Raw genomic sequence first — 22,179 nt, 5'->3', positions numbered from 1 at the left:
TCCCTCCTTTGATTCAGCTAGATATTATATTGGCTTGTGTCCTTTATTAACATAATATTGGAGGGTTTGTTGTAATTGAGTAAATATTAAAGTGGTAACACATGATTCAGTCTGTGTATACAAAGTATAAGGAAAACCATCCAGTGATGACAGTAAAGTGTCCCAATAACTACTGAACATTTACTAAAGTGCACACAGGCATGACAAAATTGCCTGGAGGCGTGCCATTAACTTGCCTTTGATCTCTATGGTGGAAACTGTTAGATCTTTTGTACATACCTGACTTGTAAGGCGACCCTCAAGGCAAACCAGTGAAGGAGAGCTTCTTAATGTTTTAACGATAAGAACAGTAATTACAGAATTAAAAGATAGGTTTTTAGACAGAAATTCCTGTCTAGGACAAAACATGATTATGTCTTAAGGTGTATCTTGATCAAAACTGTTAATCAGCTTTTTATGCTATTTCAAGTTAAGTCAAGAATTCTCTTCATGTGATATTTTTATATAGCCTACTGTTTAATATGTTTATTTTTTCCCCTCGTGTAGAGATAAAAGTGTTCAGTTTTTGTTAAAATATATGTACAATATTACTGTTGAGATGTAAGAATTGTATTGATTTAGATTCTCTTTGTTCAATTTGACATGTAAAAAGATTGAATTGCTTGTATTTAAGCCTTTGACAACTTGATAAAATTCAATGAATTAGTCAGAAAACATTTGCCTTGCTTGATACCTACACACAAGAAGTAATCCTGTTGTAGAATTTTTTTGTTGTTTTTTTTTTTTACATCTGAAATAACATTGTTTGAATTTGCCCTTTGTAGATTGCTTTTATGTTTGAAGTAATTTTGTACAAGTTGCATGTTTACTGTCACATAACTGCCCCAATTTATTCAAGTACAAAATTTTAAACTTGAAAATTGCCCCAACGAAGATATGAAATTTTTCAATTAAAGCTGCCCCTGTGTTGGGCAGACAATGAGATTTAGTTAATATGTGTACATACTTTGGTTACTACGTAATCTAGCTCTTCACTAGACATTTCTCTGATACCCCCATTTACTGTGTTCACATAGCTGTTTCTTACATTACAGTGAAGCGCAATTTGTTTAAATTGTAAATTAAAGTTGTTTCTGCTTGAGAGAAAATTTAAATTAACATTTGATAGTAAACTTTTCTTCTGATGATATATAGCTTTCTTTATGACTCCTTTTTCTCATTTGAATGATCATAGCGTAAGGAATATTAATTTGCTATGCAATATAAAGTGAAGAGATTTTTTCTACTCTTGATTTTTTTTGGGGGTAAAATTGAAACATTTGAAAATAAAACTATAAATTGACAAATGAAACAGGGTTGAAGTTGTAGCAAGAATATTAAAGTGGCTTTGAAACATTTATGTCCATTTAAAAGTGTAATGTATTGCATTCCAGTATTAACATTTTATTAAAATGTGGGCAGTAAATAACTATTTGAAAACATATCGGAGGGGGGGGGAATATAAAGGCTAAAAATAATGTTTAGCAGGCCCATTGACATGTTATTTCTGTCTGGAATAGATTTAGGGAGGGGAGGGGGAGGTGGAATAAAAGAGGGGAATTGTTGACTCCTGCCAATTCTAGGCTAGATGATACTAAATTTTCTTGACTAGAATTACTTCCAATTCAAGTCTATCAGAATATATGATATACATTGAACTCTGCTAAAGTTCAGATGATATAGAATTTACTTGAGATAGAGCCAATTTATAGTGGATTCTTTGATAATTGATTTATTAATTTTAATCATCTGATGTCTAATACAATAGATTGTTAAAGCCTTATGTTCTTAATTTTAACTCTGTAGATTTGTAGTTTCCTTTAATGTACATAATGAAATTCTTAATGATTGTTGATTATAAAGATTACATATTTTAGCAATTAAAATTTTCCATAGATTATAGAAATATCAGCAAGTTCCAGATTGAAAACAAGGATTTAAAGATATTTTCATAGTTGTTCTATCTGGGAAATATTGATAGCCGCCCATAGCTAAATGAGAAGTAATGGTATGAATCCCAGGAAAACTCCCATTAAAGTTTCACAAAACAATAAAAATTTAATGCCAATGAATATTTGATTTTTATAGCAGGAAATTGCATTTTACATGATGAGAAATACGCATTGATTATTATTTGCAGCATGTTGACTCCAGTAGTGAATAGGTTCTCCCAAAAAATTCATATTTAAGATGCTTTTAACAATCATCCATGGATTAGGGAACTAATGATGTCTAACTTTACATACTTATCTAAAAACTTGATTTGCAAATTCAATTAATGTTAAGTTAATGTTACGAAATCTGCATCTGATGTGTTCAGCAGGCTGGAATACTCTAGGTAGAGCATGGGAGCACCTGTGTTTTGTGCTATAACTGAAGTTACGCTAGCATTAAATTGTGTTAATATTAAGAACTATTAGATCTAATACAATACTTTTCAAGATTCTTTCATTTGTTTCTCAGGGAAACAGGGTAATTTTGTTAAATTGAAAACAGTTGCATCATTACAGTGTTCCTCTTAAAGATATACAGAATGCATCTTGGGAAAGAGAATTAATATACAAACTGCTTGTACTTAATAACAGTATTATAGGCTTCATAAGATATGTGCCTTAGTATATAAACACACCATTTTACAAGACAGTAGATGTAGAAAAACATGCTAGATCTTGACAATGGTCACACAATCGTCCAAAACATTGTTTTTGCCTTTGAGTCCTCTTTAATTGGACAGATTGAAATATTGGTTCTTCATTCTTTTTTCAGCTTTGAATTTTGGGATACCAGTAGACCTGGGTTAATAAATGTATAAAGGAAACATTCCCGAAAAAACATGCCAATTTTTATTTTTGTAGAGATGGCCACTCATTACGAGAGTCAAGAAAAAACAAGAGTTATTTGAAGGCTATGAAAAGACGTGCTGGCACTAACAGGGAATACGGTCCTTTTATTCCAGTAAGTTATTGTAGTACATTTTACACTAGACTTAATATTGATAATAATCCTTTCATTGCAAGAAATGGCATTATTTTGATTTCTATATGAATTGCATATTGATACAAACATTTTATATAAAGTGTTGTTTTCTTCAGAGAACAGAAAGAGCACCAAAAGATCGTAATATAGCAGAGGTAGACTGTCAAAAGTTTGCCGAAATGCTGATTGAGAAACTTCTTCAGGTGCAGAGAGAGAGAGAGAAAGATGAACGGGTAAAACTGTCGCTCAGCCAGGCTATGAATAAAGTAAAGATTTATCGATACTCTTGTTATTTTGAGAAAATATCGTGTTTTGAGACCAATCAGTATAGATAACATGACAAAAAAAAACTTTAAATATTACTATATTTGTGAAAATTCTCATTCTCGCTTCTTTTAAAGAAAGGGTATTAATGATGCAATAATGCAATGTAGTAGAAGCACCTTTATTCGTGTATACAGGTAATAACTAGTTGATAAAGGATGTTGAATTATCAATTGTACATTGATTCATTTACAATTCTGCACTTTGCCCACAATGCATTCATGAAACATCATAATGTTGAATGAATGTAATATAAAAAATTTTTGATTGCTAATTAATTATCATTCATAACATACCATAACTGAATGTCTAAATCGTGGGGCTAAATGAACTATTTACATAGGAATTAATGCTTTGTTATTATTTTATTGTAACTTTAAAGTCAGATCTGGTTTCAATATTTAAAAGAAAAAAAGGTAAGATCACAATACTTGAAGAAGATTCTTTGCCTTGAGCTTTAGAATTGAATATAAATATAAGTAGATTGATCATGTATGTGCAGGTATATCAGAAATAATTCATTCATCTCTCCTGAACGATGAAAATTCAGGTATTTTGCATCCTTAGATAACATAAGATAACACTGTGATACTTTTATCAAACGTTTCTACTTGAAATCCCTGTGAAGGAGAAACATTTTTTGATAAGAGTTTGAAATGATGTGTTACAGATAAAAATGACCAGTGTTTTTACTTTGATATCCGATTGTTAACATACCAACCAGTTCATTTAATTATCCTCCCCTATTCATTTCAAACATTTATTTGAATTTTGATATAAAGGGGGAAAATAGTCATTAACTCTTCAAAGATAAAGCGCTCCCTTGTGTAGGTGAAATGACTTTGATCACTTTGATCGTTTGCCATTTAGCTTATAGCTAATAGAACATCATTAATAAAAATTGGAAACTTTTTGATCCGGTCTCTATTCTTTGATGTAGGAATGAAAATTGATCAGTAATAAAGCAAGGCTATTCTTTGTACAATGGATATTTTAGCAATGACCATCTAAATCTATCAATTGACTGATGTTGTTTTTGTACAAGATCCCATCAATTTTAATACCAACATTAATAAAAGATTTTGTCTCTTTTATTCTAGGGTATTAACTATGCATTTAATTTTTATACTTTAGTAAAGAGTTAAGTATCAAACGAGCATCAAAAGCATTTCTGCATTCAACATCAAAATGTTAAAACAATTGGGAGACATTCCCAAAGGGACTATGTAGTCTTTGTTGTAATCCTTTGTAAAGATTATTTGCAAGTTCTCCTGGGCATTGTGAATTCCATTTGTATTTCTGTAGTCAAAGGCCTTGAAAGCCTTATGAGTAGGCTTTGTTAAATGACCTAAAGTTTCTAGTCAAAGGGAATTAGCAAGGCTGTCTAGGCAGTGATCTTGGTAATATAGTGGGCTTCAAAGTTAGCCTGGCCAGCTGAACGGCAACTTGAGAGGGCTGATCTTCTGTCATTTTCTGGAAACAGTTTTTGAATCAAGGTTTCATTGGAGATGTCTGTTTAATCTTGCCAGATAAAAATCTGTCAAAGAAAAAGGGGAGAAAATCAATATGTCAGTGTTGGAGCTTATCATTTTACAAATTCCCTTTACTTTGATGATTGTCTAGCAAGAACTAATTCCATTTCATCAGTCTCATTCTGGGGCTTGATGGCAAGAAAACATGACAAAAAGATTACAAATTTACTAACGGGTTACATAAAAAATGACCACTCATGAATCAATTTGTTTAAAAAGACAAATGTTATGGAAATGAGATGAAAGAATTCTTTTATTGTACACTTATGATCTTCTATATGTTGACTGGATTTTAATGAAAGGAATAATTATGAGTTTTTCTGAACATTCAAAGATATTAAGATATTTATTAAATTTGTTGTTACAGAGTGATATCAATGACACACTTGATAAGTCATGTATGTCGACTGCATCATCAAAGAACAATACTACCTCTACCTCTCTTGGGCCTTTACTCACGTCATCTGTTATTGATGAAGAAAATGCAGACTCTATCCTTGAAGAACATTGTTCACGGATATGGGAACGTTCAGCGCAGCAGACGCCAAGTCGGTCGCCTGGACGACACTCGCCCAGGTCTAAGTCACCCGACAGATTTCGAAAAAGTTTATCTCAAAGTCATCCACATTCTGGCACTTCAAGCATGCCAACAACATTACATTCAAAACAATTACATAAGAAACGTGACTTTTATTCCACATCATCATTTGATAGTGGTATGGTAGAGGACCTTAATAAGTGTTCAGTTGAAACTCATAAACATATTCATCATCATCACCATCATCATCATGAAAGAGGACGTAAATCGAAACATAAGTTAGAACAGCAAGCACAACAACACAGTATGATGTGTTGGGGTGACGGCACTCCGCGACCTCATAGTTCTAGTGGAACGAGACAAAAGACTGGTAGTCGGACTCATTCTGATAGTGGAATTAGTATGGTTGAATCTATCGGCCAGACACAGGCAGATGTTTCCATGTCTGATCCATCAAGAACAAAGTAAGTACCCACTTGTTACAAATGTTTTTTCAATACAATTTATTTCTAAGTGTATGGTTTTTGAAAGGAAGCTAAACCTTGGATATCACCCACTAGCATACATTTAGTGATCAATCAAACATCTGTAAACATGATTTTGCTTCTTATTGCATGTACAGATTGTACCTTTGATTTATTTGATGTGCTGTAAAATCTGAAATGAAAAATCAATGAGAGTTTTTTTCACTGCTGCACATTGGGCATAATTGAAACTTGTAAACGCAGTTAGAATGCTCAGAAACATTCCAATGATTGGCTTTCTGACACTCACACGGAATAGTTAAATTTGATATTGATCTTTCATTTTAATTCTGCGAAGAATATTCTCTCTATTGTAATTGTGTCTTGTAGAGTTGTGTTAGCAACTTTTTTCACAGGCCTCTGATGACATAGAACACCTAATAATACTCTTATATTGATGATATTAATCCTGGTAAAATAGAAATTCTGACAGATGTCCCCTTTAGGTTTTGATTTTAAAGAAGGAAATAAAAATCTTGCTATTTCACAATGAGTTGGTTAAGTCAAGTTAATATTTTGTGTAAGAGTCTGTTTATAAACTGAAGAAATACTTCTCCCCAACATAGAGACATAAAAAGAGAACTGTTATCAACAGCATTAAGGAATTTAATTCTTTAAGTGCGTCAAAGGATTTAAAAGTTGATGCATATGTTTTAAATAGCCTTCCGCTAAAGCAAAGTAAACCAAGTACCTGTTTAAACTTTTGTTTTATCTGTTGAAGTGCAATTTTAACTTTATTACTTTACAAATAAGCTTTCACAGAAAAGAATCTTTTTGATGTGGCCTTTCATGTTGTGCTGAATAAATTTTCGATGTAACCTTTTACTTAAGCAAACATTATTCAATAAAATGAATTATAAAATGCTCAACTGAATAAATTAGGTTGCCTCAGAAAGGTCGTTAAGAAATACACTTTAAACACTCGCACTTCAAAAAAGCAAGTTTTAGGCTGTATAGAAGTTTGGTGAACTGTTATTGATAACATAAAATGAATCATATTCACCGCATCAAAACCATATGTTTGAAATCTGGTTTTAAAAAGTCTTCAGTATTAGAGTTTGTTGCTTTTTTTCCCTATGCCTGTTATTGCCATTAATTTCAGACAGAGATCTTTAGCTGGAGCGTTATAGGATCAGAAAAGTAAAACAATAAGTGTGTGTGTATATTGTTAACAATATAGAGCAAAACTGTTTAACATAATGTAATTACCATTAAACTATGTCGTGGAGACTTGAAAAAAAACAACACCAACAAAATTCTGAATTGATTAGCTTAGGTCTCCAGTAATTAACATATGTACCTGTGTTTAAGAATTTTTATGCTTCTCACATGATGAATTACAGTGGTCCGGACAAAGTTGTGTCACTGGCTCTCTGTAATTTTCATTTAGTAAACAAAGGTAGAACTGCAGTAAAAATATGCGTTATTCAACCCTAAAACATTGTTAAATGCAGTACTTTTGAAATTTGAGTCATTCAACTGAAATATAGAAGTTTAAGTATTGAGATCTTGTACACTATAACCTGTAGTTAATTGAACATGAATGACATATAATTACAGAGATCCGATTTCAAAGGGCTTTATGTTTATGCCTGAGGAAGGAAGCTTGAAAGTTTGCCCATAAAAGCTGAATTTTAAGTGGAGACGAAATCTTTACTTTAGCAAATTGTGGTTTTCTTTGTGTTTCACATGCTACAGCAGTATCAGTGTAACCCAGCATTTTTACCCACTGCAATATTAACTGTATTAGCTTTAGGATATGTTTGTGTTTCCCTGATAAAAAAGAGTTCCCTGTCGCTTGTAAAAACACCAATTAGAGCCAATTTAAATTCATTACCAGATCAGGTTCCTACCCAAATAATATCAAATTCACTAAATGATAAAGTAGGTTCATCATTTCTTTAGCCATCACAAACCTTTAAACCTGCTAAAGTAAGTTAATATATACAGTTAGTGCTTTAAATAAATGATGAGAAAAGGAAACAAAGTTCTACTCAACAAAATGGGAAAAGAAATTTGTCTGTTTAGCTAGAAAAGAGGTAGTAAAATTAAGGGCAAAAAATGTTTGTTATAAGTCTTTGTCCTGGTAGATGGTATTTACAGAGAGAGAGATCAAAAAGCATGAGTGTTGCAAGTAGGATCATCTCACTGTTTCCCTGCTGTGTTCATATGCTGCTAGAGAACTTCTCTTGGCAATAAAGTCTCCTGAAAAAACATGGGCTGCCTTTGAGGTGGGATTGCTCTTTGAAACATGAAAATCTGATGTTGCCATCAAAGAAGTGCTCATTAATTGAAGAGATTTGCAAGCCTTTCATCTTTTATCATGCACAATTTGCATTACAGTGAAAAAATCAATCCTGGCCAGGTTTACTCTGATGATACTTCATGGCATTAATCACACAGAATGGAAATATTAAATTGAAAAATCATATGCCAAATTCATGGGGTGTTATTTATCCCTTTTATTCTGTATTAAGCCAGTAATTGCTCATTTATGGGTGTGAAACAGAATCAAAGTTGTTTTTTTTTCTCTCAGAGACTGCTCGTGCATATAAAGAATATCTTTAAACTATTAACTTTTAAATCAATTTTTAAACAAATGTCTCCGAGTATTAAACCTGATTTTATTTTGTACAAACGTAATTATTATTTCTGTTGTATGATTTGATGAAAATTCTTTTTATGTTTAATCAGTAGTGAGGGTTTTTGCAGGTTTAGACAAAGATTTTCTTCCTGAAAACTTCACTTCAAAGAAGCCATACATATAGAAAACACATTTCTTTAGTGGGGAAAAAATGTTCGAATATCAAGCGCATGATGGAATTATTTACGCGTATCAAAATTACAGAATTGGTTCAGAACATTATCTTTACAAAGGCAGTTACAAAGTTAGCTAATATGATAAGCAGAACAAAACAGACGCACATGAATTCCAACATAATTTTATGTACAAATGTCTGTTCGGAAATTAATATCTCCTCACATCATGTGTGGTATTAAGTACTGTGTTTCAACAAATGGGGTAAAGAATTTTATAGCATTCATAAAATCCTATATAGAACAAAGGTTGACCAAAATTGAATGCTAAAACAGATTGAAATTCTAGATGAACTTGACTTCTTGTTTTCTTTTTAAAGGTGTATAATGAAGTGCAAGTCAGACTGGAAGAGTAGATTTTGAGTTTTTAAATACCACTCATTTTGTAGGTTATCTACATTTTGAAAGCATTTTATCTAACATTTGAAAATTTTGTTTATGTCACTATGATATTAGGAAAAAAATTTTTTTTTAAAGTAGCTTAAGATTAAGAGTGAACTGTAAGTGATTATTTGTTTGAATAAGTATCGGGAGATAGGTAAATAAATCCCAAACCGGGTCAGATTGAAAATGTCAAGTTATTAAAACATTTCGGTGAAAATATCAGTTTTGATCTAAATTACAGGTACACGCTTTATAAAATAACCACTTTGTATAAATATTGATCAAAGAAAGGGGTCTTGTTGATAACGGGTCGGATCCATTTAATAGTAGGTCATGTTTGGCTTTAAACGCCGAGATCATACATGGGATGGTTTGTTATTCAGAGCTTTGACTTGCATTGTAATATTTACTTCAATAAATACACTTTTGAATAATATAAAGATAAAAAAATGTATAGAAATTATAAATTATTTTATATTAACAGTAAAAAGTAAGCATTACAAGTAAGTACCACTTTCATTAATATGTATTAAGTTGTATTAAGCAACCAGTGGGTTTGAAACATAAAATTTGGGAATAACATATAATATTAACCACCCACACCATAGCTTCCTCCTTGGTTTCTTTTTTTTAATACCCTGCTTTTATTTAAAAGTTTCATTTATATTTCTTTCCCCGTCAGTAAGGGACAAAGTAGTGGAATAGTTAATATTATGTTATTGAGTAATGTTTGATCCCTTACATGGTCTTAAAATTAAGAAGCCAATGCAGCCAAGTAAAGTTGTCTTAATGCATCCCATTGCACAAAACAATGTTGCTTAAAAAAATTGTTCCTATTTTAAATGAAAGACAAAACAAAACCGAAGAAATTATTTCAAACTCATGTTGATGTCTTTTTAATTTTGATACCGTTACAAGACCAACCAGAATTGGCATCCTGGTAAACATTTTCAAAAAGTTGGCTTCAAATTTTAATAATTTTCGGAAATGATGTCTGTCTTGCATTGTGGTGCATTTCTGGATTGTGATTCCTTTGTGATTTACCTGCCAGAAGCAGGCAACTTATGTTACGGAACAATAACACGAAGGGAAAAAAATAAATTTTAATATACATATTAAATTGTGAGTCATTCAAGTTTAATGGCATATTTTCCTGTTTAGAAATGATCATAATTGCTGTTCTGTTCCAAGATAGGAAAGATTCTAGTAAGATAGAAAAGAGAAATGAAAATTTTATTAGTTTGCAGTGATTTAGTGGTCTTAAATTGCACAAAGCTACAGTTGCCACTTAAATAGGGTTTTTAATTTTCCAAGTTGTCATTTTTAGCGCGATTTTAATTAGAAGAGTCTTGGTATGGTTTAAAAGATACTGTAATGAGGTGTTAAAAGCATTCATTTTACTTGAGCTTCGTAAAATGTATGGTAATAATTTATGTGACAGTTTCAAATGAAGGCCATATTTCCACTGGTAAGGTGTTGGGTGTCACAGTTTAAGTGTCATATAAAAGCTATTTTATAATGTGTTCAGGCACTTTGAACTAGAATTGATACATGGAAATATGATATGAACTCAGGAAATACTATTCACATTAGTTAAACACGTCAGAATCAATAGCTTTAAAGGGGAAGTCTACTGCTAGACTTATACAGCTTCTTATTTAGGAACTGTCCATTATCAATTTTAGGGATATCAAGATAAAAAATTAAAGTTGGTCAGCCAACAGTATGGAACCTGGTCAGCATGGATTTGCAGGCTGGCCTGGCTCTATGCTGGTGGCAAAGACTTAAAGCAGGTTATAGGTAAGACACCGTAAGTAAAAAAGAAATAGTTCGAATCAAAGTTACTTACTGGAAGTTGTTTATATATTTATTCGAAACAGTTACATCAGTCGGGTTTTACTACTGTACTTGCAGATGCAACATGTACTTCTAGTATGATCAACTTGTAAAACAAGTTAATTCTAAATTAATGAATCAAACTTTTGCATTTATGTTCATTTTATTGCATCGCTTCTTTCAACAAGATTTAATGTTAAATAAAAAAAATCCTTTTTAATTAATAATCCGTTTGAGGGAGGCTACATTATTACAGGGTGAGCAGAAGGAATATGGTGTGGGTTTCCATATGGTTTTTCTATCCATTTATTGTATTTTATTATTTTATTGCTATGAATGTGTCAATAGAACACAAAGGCGGATATTAGATTAATGAATATTTGAGAAAGATCTGCCATCCAGTTACTGGAAATTATCAGACTACAAAAGAAAATAATGACTAAAAACAAGACACTTTGATTAAATATCTGTGTTTATTCCGGCTTTATTTGCTATTCAGTACTCAGGTATAATGTTGTTATGCAGCATTTTTATGAGGTGGTGAAAATTAAAGTGTGTGTGTTGATTTGAAATTTAACAGAATAAATATTTTAATGTACAGCTTTGATGTGAACATCAAAGAGACTGATTACAACAAAAAGTGGTGAGATCAAAGAGAGATGTGAGCGCACAGCTGGGAGGGTTTGAGCAGGCTATATTGATCTTGCAGATAAAAACCACACTGTGTTATAAAACTGCCCTGTGTAGTGAAAAACATGCTCTGTCCTGCTCTAAAAATTTGGTCAGTGGTTAAATCGCGTTTAAATGTTAAATGGGCAGATTTTTTTTCCTTTTTTGAAAGTTTTTATTCCCCTTTGTTAGTTTAAGCTTTTAAAGTCATTTCACGCTTTAATTGGGTTTTAGTAGATGGTAGAAAATGATAAAAAGGTTATTTATATAATGTAATAGAATGGTTTATAAAACTTTTAGCAATGAAAAGATTCAGTAAGATATAGTTTTATTTTATGAAATGAAAAATTTTGGTTGCATTTTTATACTTTCAATTTTAAATGAAATATGATTAATAAAGATCCAGGATGACTGTAATAAAAAATAAGAAGCTCTTTTACTTTGGCTATTTATTCATTCAGAGATAATTAATTTCTTTGTCTAATTCTATAAATCTACTTGTACAATATATAAATCTATTTTACTATTTGATCAGGTTCCAGTGCTAATGAATTAAGATATTTTATCAGTTGGTTTCATTATCTAAAGAGAAGCCAACCTTTGAAGGTTTAGGGTGGAGATAGTTTATATTTTCAAGAAGCTTTTTCAGCCCATTGTTCAAAGGCAGGCTTCCTATTCAATATTTATGATTTCCTAAGAACAGCTCAGTTTTCTCCCTGCAGAACAAAGTCTTTAATTGTTTACTTTCCTTTGATTAAAGGATCCTTTGTAATCCATTGAAGTGTTTTTGATGTTAAAGGTTTTCTTTAACAAATGTGACTAATTTAGTTATAATTCATTAATGAACATCTGCACTTTGATGTTCCTTGTTTAACTTTTATACTTTGAAGCTAAAGAAAGGGAGAAGTTATGTTGATATTTGAGATAATGAATTTCTCGGAACTTGTTTATTTTATTATATTTCTTTTTTCTACAATCAGTTGATATAGGATGTTATATGTCACATGTGCTATTGTTTGTTGTTCCTTGGACTGGAAACTTCCAGATCTTATCTTGACAAATCTGGTGGTAAAACATGATCAAAGAATTTTTTTATAATGCATTTTTGGTAACATATTTTTTTTTCTTTTTTTCTTTTTTTTTTTTGCAAGAAAGTCCTTAATTTATCATATTCTTTTGCCAGAAATTCTTTCATTTATTTGTCAACTCTGTTTTTAGATAATCTAAAATGTAATAGTTAATACAGTCATACTTTGTTGAAGAATTGGGTCTCTTGTCTTTGTTGCCATAGTTAATGTATTAGCAATTGACTTGGATATCTTTCTTTATCTAGGTGCATTCCAAAAAAAGTTTCTTTATCTCAAATAGTGAAGTAAATGAGATAAACCTGTGATGCACTGATTATGCATTGCAGTTTAGTGATAAAAAAATCTTGTTAATGAACACTTGAACATAAAGCTGAAGAGCTAACAAATGTTCAAAACATTGTTTTACTGCTGTTTTACTGCTGTTCTCAATAATCCAGGTTACTTATTCATGGGTATGTGTGACTGAATACATCAAATCATAGATTACTATGGCCACTAAGGTTCTTATGTTGAGTGTTACCTCTACAAACCTCATGTAGTTGAACATGCTTTTATGTATAATATAGGCCTATACATAGGAGGACATGTGCACTACATTTTGAAGTAATTAAGTTCTTTGTGAAAGTTGTAAGACTGCAGGAATTCTGGATTATTTCGTTATGAATTAACTTGGTAAATAAGATGATTGTTACAAATTTAGATAAGATAAGATACTGTATTATTATGACTGCTGATAGGCATTCTGGCTTTAAAGTTGGCTGAGTCAGCTTATGAAACCAATTTGAATTCAGTAGAAGAGGTATCTTTGATTTTAATATACTGAACATAATTTATCAAGAACCTGAGGAAATACTTAAATGAAATTAAGTAAATAAATCTAATGTTAAAATTCCAAAGATAACTTTCTAAACTGAATCAACAATGAAGTGGCCAAACTTAGCTATAAAATATATAAACCTGACAAGGTATATAAAATGAATGAATGAATGAAAACAGATATAAAAGCTGTTTTTTACAATGTCTGAATAAGTTTGTAGTGCATGGAGCATGGAGAGGTTAAACAGCGTTATGATGTTGAAAAACGTGCCCCATAAAACATTTCATTCTCGGAGGTCTTTCAACTACAAAGTCATGCTCCACTGCATCCTTAACTTGTGATGTGTTTTTACCAAAGCATATTTGTTTCACACAAAGTATTTTTCGGCTAACATCAAATGGAAATTAAAGTAAAATGTTTGGTGATAAATTGCAAATGTAGGGAAAATGATAGAAATAAAGAGAAGACAAACAGCTTGTGTACTTTACACCAAGCTTTATACAGGCAGTCAGAATACAGTCCATTATGTGATGTTATAAAATAAAAACTTCATCACAATTCAAGAGAAAATTAAAGAGTTGATTGTTTGAATTTTTAGCAGAAAAAGGGTCTTTAGTGTGAATCAGTGGGAAAATGCCTCATTTAATCATGTTTAATCATTACTATCAAAGAGATTAAAAGAAAAACATTGAATGCTTTTAAAAGATGGATTTTGACCGCATATTGAATAAACAACCACAGGGAAAAAGCCAGTGTTCTCATAAAGGCATGAAATTGATAAAAGGCATAAAAAGGGGCAGGTTGAAAGGGATCTCAATGGGGGGTTTCATCCCAGCCTACTGTCTCAAATATTGAAGCATATGGCCCTATAACAGAAACAGAGCTGAAATCTCCCAAGTTTCATAGAAATTTGATAGTGTTAAAGACATAAAAAAGAGTAGAATAATCAAATAATCTTGTGTGAAGGTGTCCATTTGCATTGTTAAAAGAGAATAATTTATGGGTCTTTTATACAAAAATAACAAGTTTGCCTCTCAATGTATCATTGAAAGCACTTTTTTCTGGAATTATAAAGATCTGATCATGCACCCTTTCAGTTTAAAAATATGTTCTGTTACATTTGTGTGAATATTACAGTCACATTTCTGATAGAGTCCACTTCTGATTAAAAAGAGAGAAAATTTTCTATACGTAGACATATATTATCAACCCTAATAAGATTTCCCAAGACACATTTGACTATATGTTGTAAATGAAATAGTATAGATAGTAAAGGTGTTTTTCTTTGACTGTTTGACAGTGGAACAACAGTTTATTTAGTTGTACTAATAGCAACATTTTTATACTTTACAGAGTATTACAATGGATTTTGGACAATGAAAATGTTAACAGAGGTACCAGTTCAGCATACCCGGATTCGGACAAGACCAGTTCAACATATAAACGTTCCCACAAATCGTCAGCATTAACCCCACTTCCACAACAACCCCACAAACAAAGGTACAAAAACTAACCTTAATTATAAGAATAATTAGAATACTCTGCTAAAAGATTCATTGCTCAGTCTTCGAAAAATTTCATCAGAAACATTTCTTTTTCTTATCGAAATTGTAGTTTCATAATGGTATTGTGGAAGACAGGGAAATTGATATGAAGATCTGTTTAACCGAGACCTTATTAATCCATTGAGATTTGACATATTCTCTGAACCACCTTGGTATAAGTTAATTGAATGATAATTGGCTATTGTGCTGTTGTGTTTTATACTAATGAAATAATCAATTAAATGCTTATCATATGCCAATGATTGCCTTTTATTGATGGATGAAAGTCTGTGGTGAAAAGTTTGTCAGATTTAGAGATATGTCCCCATGACATTTTCAGATCTTTTCTATTTTAATAGCTATTTGATTCCTACTGAAGATAACTGTTTTGATAAGTAAATGATTCCATAAAATTCTATGCAGGGTTATTGTTTCGTTTGCATTCATTGAGTAATAAAGACAATGTCTTATTAAACTCTTTCTAATAACAGCTGAATAAATATCTTTATATATTTTTTTTAAAAACCAGAACATTTATTCTGTCATTTAGATACAGAAATTAATTTCCATTGGACATTTATTTATTTTAATTAGCTATTAGTATGTTGTAATACAAGAGGCCACAGGGCAATTTGTAGTTATTGTTCTGAAATTACTCCAGTATATGACTTTGCAATATTAAACGAGCGATATAATGGCATTGAGCAGAACAATATTTCTCCATAAGTGATGATTTTATACCCTATAAATGGTTATTACTGAGATTGAATCTTGTAATAACAAATATGTAGCCTTTATTACTTCATATTCAAGATGATATTCTGAGATATAAGCTTAAATATTACTTCTGGCAATATTTTATTAAATAAATACATGTATTTTCTTTATTTCCTTTTCTAGCACTTCAAAGAAAGGAAGTAGCAGTCACATGAATAGATCTGCGTCTGCTGATAGTGGCAGTAGACAGCCATGGGTATCTCAGGGAGGTCCTCTTGGTGTGATGCCCAACCAGCCAATTGTGCAAGATCCATCAATGCCGCTGATGCCACCGCCAAATATAAAAGTACAGCTTGATGAGGTGAAGAGAAGACTTAATGAGCAGGACATGATGAACACAATCCCACCTAAATCTAAGTAAGATTTCTAACACTTCCTATGTGCATTTATCTTCAGTGAAAGTGTCACTGTGTGTTAGGTTAATAATCCTGCTATACTCGTAAGGATGACACATGTTAAATGCACATTATGCCTAGGAAATGATTTCCCTTGTTAAGAAAGGGCAAAAATGAGTAAATAACATCTAAATAAAATTTTTAGAGCATGTTAGATGCTTGTTATGCGCTGAATGTGGTATAGAAAAAAGTGCATGTAGTACTTTAACTATTGAATGCAACATAAGAAAAAGATGATACAGTTATTCGGACAAGGAATACCATATTCCATACTATATCAGTATTTCAAAAATAAAATGCTTTTTAGAAATAGAAATAATAGCATAATTTCTGGAGCACAGTGGGCCTTTAATGCCAAAGTGATCTGATGGTAGAGATTTTGACAACTAAATTAACAGGAATTTTGTCCGATGTAATCTTGAATGTATGTTTATGAAATTTTTTTGCATTTTACAGGTCATTTACTGCAGTTTCGAACAAAGATCGTCGACCTGGCATGCAAATGTCCCAGAGTACTGGACAAGATTACTCGTACACAGTTCCGTCTGCTAAGACAGTACCCGCTGAACTTGACATTTCAGTGGATAGAACTGAGTAAGTATAACTACAGGTTTTTACAGCTCTGAACATAAGCAGTGATAATGCTGCCGTCATACAGCCAGATCTGCCTGCTCAGTCCTGTAGTCAGATTAGACTCTTTATTATTGGCTTGTTGATTTTAGTAGTTTGAAGTCATGTAATACAGCAATATACATTTCTAAATTAAAGTGAGGCCAGTTCAGTTTATAAATTCAGTATAGTAAAGGTTGAAGATATTAAGTAATGATACTGTATATGTATCTTTGATACACAAGATTTCTATTCATAATATTCATTATGTTTTACCAGTCAAAGGGAGGTTATCACAATCTAGTTGTGTAAAGTATGTGTGCAAACTGTATTGTAACAATTCATAGTAGAAAATGAATAGAGGAGTTAATGGATCTTTTTCTCATGCAACTTTATTTGCATATCTACGAGGGTTGTCCCAAAAGTCTGTGACAAATTTTATAGCCGGTTCATTTTTAACGCCAATAGAAAATAATTCACACATATAACTGTTAAGTTTATTATTTAACATTACAACAAATCATTTACAAAAAAAAATACCCTAGTTACTAAGAAATTTTCAGTATTAACGACATTGGTTTGAGTTGCCGGCGCACGTCAAATAATTTACATTTTTGTTATGAATAGGCTGAAATTAATTACGTATATTTCAAAAATCTGATGATGTGTCTGCACAATGTCACGTTGACTTCCCCTGCTGCTATGTTTAAATCATCTCTGAAAAGTTTAGTTAAATAACTTAAGAAACGAATAAGATACGTATAAATGAAAATATCTCGTAGAAAATAGGAAAATAGGAAAGTTAAAATGGCGACGTTCGAAGAATTTGCAGCACAGTAAACGGGTCACTAAGGTTTCGTGACTATTTCGATATGACACATGTAACGATTTTCAACAAATATACCAATTATAACAGTTTAGCAACATTTCCTGAGCATTTGTGTACAAAAGGCATGAACGGAACCAGAGTTTTGCGCTACAAAAAGCGAAAATAAGGAAAACACGGATAGGAAGACCGATCATCGTCGCCTATTTCCTACAGCTAAAAACAGGTGTAACGAGACCGGAAGTTCGCGTATAGCAAAAGTTAATGTATGCCATCCAAACATTCAACAGACATTAACAACCACATGATTTAAGTCAGAAATTGACGATTTATGGGTACCATTATTGCGTTGAAAGCCATTGAGAGTATTTGAGAAAGGCGCCTTATATAGATTTAACGCAGTCTTTGACGTTGGACGTGCGCCGCGATTCAGTTAGTAGCCATGGTGTTTATGGCAAATTTTTGTTGTTTGTTGATATTTATCTATGAAAATTTGTGAAAATGTTTAAATTATATGGGTTTATAACATATTAAAATATCAAGTTCGTACCTGTTTTATGTAGCTTTTAAACAATCTTGTCACAGAATATTGGGACAACCCTCGTATATACTGAATTTTATTGTTCACATTTTTATGTTTGCATAGGGTTATTGTAGGTCACATTTTTAAGAGAAATTGTAGATATTAAAGATGTGATAATAGTTTTGTGTATAAAATTGAATTTACATTAAACAGTTATGTATTCATGTTTTTACAGAAAGAAGAAGAGAACATCAGGGAGTGGAAATACCTCAGGGTCAAGTAAGCCAGACGAGATCAGTATCGGTTATTACTTGTGTGGCGAGCCTATCCCATACAAAACTACCATACCACAATCCAGCGTTACCCTCGGACAACTCAAAACTCATATTAGCAAGAGAGGAAATTTCCGGTAATTATCATTTTTTTCAGCTCTTAAAATCAGGTCAAATGATTTACTTTGTATAAAATAGTGCTAATAAAAGTTGTTTTGTAGGTCCACTGATCATGTGGTTAAGATTTGACATTTTAAAAATCTGCTGTCAAGTAGTATTGATGATAAATAGTTTTTCTATACAGGTTTTTCTACTGATATACTTTTCATTTATTGAGGTTAATTTACTGAAATATTTTTAATAACCAAATTTATATATATTTTATTTGTTTCAATTTCAGATACTTTGTTAAGACATACAACAAAGACTTTGATTCTGAGGCTGTGTACGAGGAGGTGAAGGAGGACAGTCGTATCTTACCAGAGTACGACGGTAAAGTTCTTGTTAAGATAGAGCGTAAAGATGATCTAGATACATCAAACAAGTCGAGCGGAAGTGAGAAGAAATATCAGATATAAGAGACTAGACTTAAATAAATGGTGCGATTATTTGTACGCGTTCGTATAGTATTATTCCATTTCGTTTCGATTGGAAGAATATAAAGACTTTTATGAAACCAAAGAGTTTCTTCATAATATTGTTTATATTAGGCCGGGCATATATTATATATATTGAAATGGACAATAGTTTAAACAAATGCAATATGGACATTAGAATTTGTTCAGTTTGATTGTGTTGAAAAATGAAGTGCATACTATGAACATATGTGACTGTGAAAATGATACTGTGAAGCAGTGAGAGTAAATGTTTGTACAGGTATGACTGATGATAAAACTGCATTAAAGCATCGTGAACAAATTCAACATTTTCGTACATATTTTACATGACAGTGAGCAGTTTTAAGAACAATATATAACTACAGGTTGTTAACAAGGAAAAGGTCTGTGCTTCGAGATGTTGTTCTTACCTAGGTTTTGGGGTATTTGAATAAAAATTACTGTTCAAAGGCACAATGTACCAAGTTAGTGTTTTAGTATGTGTACAGATTATTTACAATTTGAAGAAGTTGTGAGATGAAACCCTACTTTATAATACTCTATGTGTGACATTCATTAAAATTCTGTTGTCCTTTTTATGATAAGATAGTGCTATGGTTGTGAAATGCTCATTTTAACAAAGCTACAATTTCAAATGGGCATAATGTAAATCTTTAATAAAACTTCATTGTCAAATAGGTATGTCCCAAACATGGAAGAGACATGACTTTTTTAAAAGATGGAATTTTTTTTTTTTGATCTGCATAATATTAAAACACATGAATAAGATTTTATATGTGAAAATGGTTAAATATATGAAATTTCAATTTTCATTTACTAGTACAGAATTATTTTGGATAAAGTTTTATAGAATGTTTTTAAGGTTTTATTGATAAACTCATTGTTTTTTTAACATATTTTTATCTTCAAGTTGCACAACGATAGTTTCACATGATTTTACCTGTTTGTTTTAGATAAAATAATTTCTGACTTGAACTCCTGTTTCCAAGGTTAACATTTAGAAAATATGTTTTTAACATTTTAGAAAATCGGCCATTGGTGACAAATGCAGCTATATTTAGATATAATTCTATGTAAAATCCTTTAAAATGCCTTTTTTGTAACAATTTTTTTTTAAATTTATTGTGAAGAAATTTTTTAATTATCAAAATTGTAAGCTTATGATTAAATTGTTACCAAAGTAAATAAAATGTCAAAAAATTCATATAAACCTTTAAAATTTCTTGTTCACAATTCAATTATTAATATCCTTGTTCTATAAAACATGAATAAACAGAATAAAACATTAGGGCATAAGAGATATTGCACAATAAACCATGACTAGAGTGTTAAGAACAATTGTATTTTAAAGGCTGTCAACCATATGATTAAACCTCTGGCTTATCAACAGTTTCATATAACCAACAATGGCACTTTTTACAGTTTAATATAACCAACAATTCCAAGATTGGAAATAAAGCTTTAAATATTTTGATTTATCCAAAATTATCTCATTCCATTTTTTAAGCACATATGTCTAATTAATTAGATGATAATTTAGTATTTTGATGAAGTTATGGTTGAAAGCCTTGTATGTACAGTGTCCATAACCATTAGAAATCATTTTTTTAAAGTTCTCAGGAATGTTAGTAAGTAGTGGACAAAAAAGATACAAAAATCACAGCTGTTCATTGTGTGTTACATATATCAGTTTGTTGTTTCTTATAGAAACTTGCCAGAGAAAATGGCAAATGTACATTTTTTTAATTTATTTTGTTAATTTAAATTTAATAAAATGACACTGGCATTATTAAATTAAGAAATCAAATGTGCTATATTACGTAGCTTTCACATTTTATCATTATATCATATTTATTTTGAACCATTAAAAAATTTTGTCAGTCACAATTATGAAGGATTTTTTATGTCATTAAAAATTTGGTTATTACTTTACAGATAAATGTTTGATGATACAAAGTACAATAATATTTGAAATTATGATGAATATTTAAATATATTTCCAAGTTTCCAAGATTTTTGTTAGAATTACAAGCCCACTGTTTGAATGTTTATTTTACTGATTAATTCAATACATTGTAATTGATACAAACAACATGTTATTATCCTTCATAATTGATATTATTTGCCGATATTCAGTATTTGAGAATAAAGTGTAGGTTGTATGTTAATAAATGAGAATATTCAAATAATGTTGAAATATTTAATAGGAGAGAAATATGTACCAGTAAATAAATAATGTTTTTGTAATATTTAATATATTGCAAGTTCAAAATATTATTATAAAATTTGAAATTTATCCATTTTAAAAAAATATTTTTACATAGGTTTTGGTTATTTAAAAAAAATTCTTTCACTTATCATGAAATGTGTTTGTTTACATGCTTTTTGATGCATTCAACTATCACCTGTCAATTGAAATACTACTAATAAACATTTTGTTTCTTTGACAAGTTAGTTGAGACAAAATCTTTGTCTAAATGACTTAACAAATTTTGATAATATCAAAATATTTGTTTGAATTTATTTGCTGGTACATATATCTACATGTATGATGTCATATCAGGTCTATGTTGTAGGGCCGGCTCTGTCCTCCAGGGGGGCAGCTTGTCTGTGATGATAGAATTTATTGTCATGTATTTGTAAACTATGGCAGAATAAAATGTGTCAATCTTACTGTTTTGTTTCCACTTATCATTTTACCTATAGCTGTTCCATTATGATATAATGAAAGAATAATGAAAATGATTTACTTTGAACATTCGGACCACAAGTTGACTAAGTTATCTATGGTTATACTAGCAGTGTGATGTAGATTGAAGTGAATCAAGTAGAGAATGAAGCTATAGAAAATGTCACTAACCTGTATGCAAGGAATTACAAAACATTTGCTAAATAACATCGGACTCTTTAACAATAATTATTTCCTTTCCTTTACATTCTGTACAAGTCATTTACCAAAATATTCTTGAGAGGAAAAAACCCGTATACATGGTACAAGTCGTACACTAACTAGTTTGATGATGGCTGTCGTAGGTACCCAAAATATATACTTACTGATGGTGATTGTTTACA

General features: G+C 31.0%; 1 protein-coding gene across 1 annotated transcript in view; it reads left to right on the top strand.

The window, feature by feature from the left end:
• Window positions 1-21,780, top strand: part of LOC132746221 (axin-1-like) — a 28,613-nt gene extending 6,833 nt beyond the window's left edge. Inside the window, exons 4-11 of the mRNA XM_060735305.1 lie at window positions 2,895-2,994; window positions 3,132-3,281; window positions 5,239-5,873; window positions 14,898-15,044; window positions 15,989-16,222; window positions 16,717-16,854; window positions 18,454-18,627; window positions 18,891-21,780. Of these exons, the coding sequence (XP_060591288.1) occupies window positions 2,895-2,994; window positions 3,132-3,281; window positions 5,239-5,873; window positions 14,898-15,044; window positions 15,989-16,222; window positions 16,717-16,854; window positions 18,454-18,627; window positions 18,891-19,068 (1,756 nt within the window). The 3' untranslated portion in view covers window positions 19,069-21,780. The remainder of the gene's footprint in view (window positions 1-2,894; window positions 2,995-3,131; window positions 3,282-5,238; window positions 5,874-14,897; window positions 15,045-15,988; window positions 16,223-16,716; window positions 16,855-18,453; window positions 18,628-18,890) is intronic.
• Window positions 21,781-22,179: the final 399 nt, after the last annotated feature.

Source organism: Ruditapes philippinarum, unplaced genomic scaffold (genome assembly GCF_026571515.1).
Source record: "Ruditapes philippinarum isolate M1 unplaced genomic scaffold, ASM2657151v2 ctg370_1_1_1_1, whole genome shotgun sequence".
Lineage (NCBI taxonomy): Eukaryota > Metazoa > Mollusca > Bivalvia > Venerida > Veneridae > Ruditapes > Ruditapes philippinarum.
The sequence above is the reverse complement of the archived record's forward strand: the minus strand, read 5'-3'. Positions and strand labels throughout refer to the sequence as shown.